We start from the raw sequence: 3,659 nt of genomic DNA on the forward strand, positions 1-3,659 counted from the left end.
GGGCAGCCCCCCCCCCCCTAGCCTCTAAAAAAAAAAAATAAAAAAAAAAAAACTAAATGTTTTGTAGCCATTTTGCTGTGGCAAGGCCTGTTTTAGAATTAGGTTGTATCTTACTAAATTAAATGTTCATTAGAAAGAACATGAAGCAATTTCCCCATGATTTTAAACATACCTTAAGCATCTCCATTTCTAAATCTTCATCACTCTCGATTTCAAAAGTAGTATCTTTTTCATTATCTCCAGGAGAGAAATGCTTTTAAAAAAAGTATTTCCACATCAATTTCCAGTATGATGCACAGAAGCGGATACATGTGGATGGTAAGAAAGAGAAACCCACGTCAACGGTGGAGAGCTTAAGCACAACTCATATACCAGAAATAGACTGCAAAAAAGTGACATCAGGGGAAACACGAAAAACATTCAAGGGACCAGCAGCTGGCTTCCCACATAGTCAACTGCGGTTGGAGTCCCAGACCCGACAGCTTAAACTCACACTGGGCACGTGTGTGTGCGTGCCTAAGATCCTGAGAACAGAATGGAGGAGAAGGGATTGCGGCGTGGTCATCCCCCTGAGGGCTGATTTTTCACTTTCTGTCTGTCTGTCTCTGTCTTTATGGAGAGTGCACGCGCCCTATAGCAAAAATCTCTCAAAAAAAAAAATTTCAAAAATGAGTACATTACTTCTAAAACATTATTCATAGACCATCCACAGGCAGAAAAATGAACTGGGAAACATGAAACCTAACGCTAAATAGTTGGTAGCAATTCTGCTATGAGGCCTGTTTTAGAATTAGATTATATTTTACTAAACGTCCACTAGAAAGAATATGAAGCAACTTTCCCATCATTTTAAACATACCTTAAGCATCTCCATTTCTAAATCTTCATCACTTTCAATTTCAAAAGTAGTATCTTTTTCAATAACTTCGGGAGATAAATGCTTTTAAAAAAAAGTATTTCCACATCAATTTCCAGAATAATTCACAGAAGCGGATACATGTGGACGGCAAGAAAGAGAAACCCACATCAACGGTGGAGAGCTTAAGCACAACTCATTTACCAGAAATAGACTGCAAAAAAGTGACATCAGGGGAATACAAAAAACATATTCCAAAATGAGTACATTACTTCTAAAACGTTGTTCATAGACCACCCACAGGCGTAAAAGTGAACTGGGAAACAATGAAACCTAACATTAAATGTTTTGTAGCCATTTCACTGTGGCAAGGCCTGTTTTAGAATTAGGTTGTATCTTACTAAATCAAATGTCTATTGCAAAGAACGTGAAGCAACTTTCCCATCATTTGAAACATACCTTAAGCATCTCCATTTCTAAATCTTCATCACTTTCAATTTCAAAAGTAGTATCTTTTTCAATAACGTTGGGAGATAAATGCTTTAAAAAAAAGTATTTCCACATCACTTTCCGGTATAGTTCACTCCACGCCCTCTCTCCCACACCACAAAGCCCCTACCACCACAAGAGCTATCTGCAGACAAGCTCACCCCCTCTGATAGACAAACATGTAATACGCACTAATTTATACGAGAGGCAGTGAGAGAGGCCGAGGACAGGAACGAACAGAGGAGCAGAACCACAGAGGAAGAAACAAAGGAGGATAGCAAGGCAGATATAAAGCCTGGAATCCACACTCTAAACCAGAGGGCCAGAGAGGAGGGCAGCCATGGTTAAACAGTGTCGGACTGTGTCTCCCAAGCTTTTGAGCACAGGAACCTCTTCACAATGTTACACATTGTGTACAAAGAAGAAAATGATAGTTTTCAATATTCACTGATTTAAAAAGTTACAAAAAGCTTCAATGATTGCATTATCTTTAAATCAGTATTTTAGAGGACTTTAAAAAGTTCCTAAAAAATGGAACTAAAATACAAATTTATTTGGGTTTAAAAAAATATATAAAGTCCATGCAAAGACTTTTCCATTAATTTTTTGAAGATCCCTTGTGCAAATAGTATCTACATTCAAGATATGTTTGGAAACACACTGTAGAACCAGCAATTGGCATAACGGCTATGTCGCTGGACTCCCACGTAATCGACTGCAGTTAAAGCCCCAGACCCGGTGGCTTAAACTCACCCCGGGCGCGTGTGCGTGCATGCCCAAGATCCCTAGAGGAGAATGGAGGAGAAGGGATTGCGGCGTGGCATCCCCCCTGGAGGGGTGATTTCTCGCTTTCTGTCTCTCTGTCTTTGTGGTGAGTACACATGCCTTATAGTAAAAACCTCTCCAAAAAAAAAAAAAAAAGGGAAAACAGATCGGTATTGAGTCAGCCTATTCCTCATCTTTGAAAATGAAGAGTAATTTTGCAATTCCCAGGTAGCAAGCGTCCAACAGGATGGGAGCCAGAACAAAGGAAGCACAAAAAGAAATACTAAAAAAAGCTCCTCAAATGCCGAATATCTGAACTGGCAGTGATCAATGAGAATTTAAGCTAAAAATGACCTTTTAAGTTTTTTTTAAGAGAGAAGAGTTGTTTCACCTTTTAAATGGGATCTTTAACAAATAAAGGTAACGAAGCAAATTATGACACAATAAAAAATAGCCATTTTTACTGTAAAACAAATCAGTCAGATCATGAAACTGTGTACCAGTAAGTGACTTCTAGCAAGTTAAAGATGAAGCCAATGTTTCAATATTTTGAAAACAATTTTAAAATAAAATGTATTCACATAATTATAGAAGTGATTACTAATATAGCTAGCAAAACACAGGATAGATATCCATATTGAGACTTTCACTGCCATTAGAAAAATGAGGGGAAAATGACTACTGAATGACTCTCAAAATCTAATTAAAAAAAAGGCAGGCCCAGCCAAGCATGCAGTGCCGCTCACAGGCTGGGTCCTCACGGGAGGTTTGAGGGTGGCTCTCGAAGGACTGCCGCGGCACCTCCCTCTCTCCTCTCTCTTTCCTCCTCCTGCAGCACGCACTCGCTCTCTCACATCGAAACAAGCCAATAACCGAAAAATTAATGGGAAAAATAATTCCAGAGAGTATGGGTTTCCTGAGCGATGCTCTAAAGTAACGAGAGGCAGTGAGGAACGTGAACATTAAGGAGATGCACGAGCACTGACCCCGGACTAGCTCTGAGCGAAGCACCAGGAGCTCATCAGAAACCTTCTCAAAGCAGCAAGTACACAGATTCTGCATGAGGAAATAAAAACCACCCCAAAACCGGAACGGTGGAGAGCAAGCAGGAGACACACAGGGAATGCACAGAAGCCGAGCTGGCTGCTATGAAACGCATCTGGGGCGACTCTGAGTGGCGAGGCCCCGGGACCTCCCACTGCACGCCGCTCACGTCCCACAGCAGGAGAGTGCACACCGGCCCACACCCAGGCCCAGGGGCTTCGAGAAGTCCGTAAAAAAAATCATTAAAAACTGCACACGTGGGGAACCAGCAGTTAGCATAATGGCTATGTCGCTGGACTCCCACGTAGTCGACCGCGGTTTATGTCCCGGACCCGGTGGCTTAAAACTCACGCCGGGCGCGTGTGCGTGCGTGCCCAAGATCCCGAGAGGAGAATGGAGGAGAAGGGATTACGGCGTGACCATCCCCCCTGGGGGGTGATTTCTCGCTTTCTGTCTCTATGTCTCTCTCTGTCTGTCTGGCGAGCGTACGCGCCCTACAGTGAAA

At 42.1% G+C, this 3,659-nt stretch overlaps 1 protein-coding gene across 1 annotated transcript in view; it reads right to left on the bottom strand.

The window, feature by feature from the left end:
* WRN (WRN RecQ like helicase) overlaps nucleotides 1-3,659 on the bottom strand; it is a 124,040-nt gene that overhangs the window by 86,082 nt on the left and 34,299 nt on the right. Inside the window, exons 10-12 of the mRNA XM_027767765.1 lie at nucleotides 1,316-1,396; nucleotides 860-940; nucleotides 173-253 (exon numbers count right to left, since the gene is read on the bottom strand). Coding sequence (XP_027623566.1) covers nucleotides 173-253; nucleotides 860-940; nucleotides 1,316-1,396 — 243 coding nt within the window. The remainder of the gene's footprint in view (nucleotides 1-172; nucleotides 254-859; nucleotides 941-1,315; nucleotides 1,397-3,659) is intronic.

Source organism: Tupaia chinensis, unplaced genomic scaffold, assembly GCF_000334495.1.
Source record: "Tupaia chinensis unplaced genomic scaffold, TupChi_1.0 Scaffold144602_1, whole genome shotgun sequence".
Classification (NCBI taxonomy): domain Eukaryota; kingdom Metazoa; phylum Chordata; class Mammalia; order Scandentia; family Tupaiidae; genus Tupaia; species Tupaia belangeri.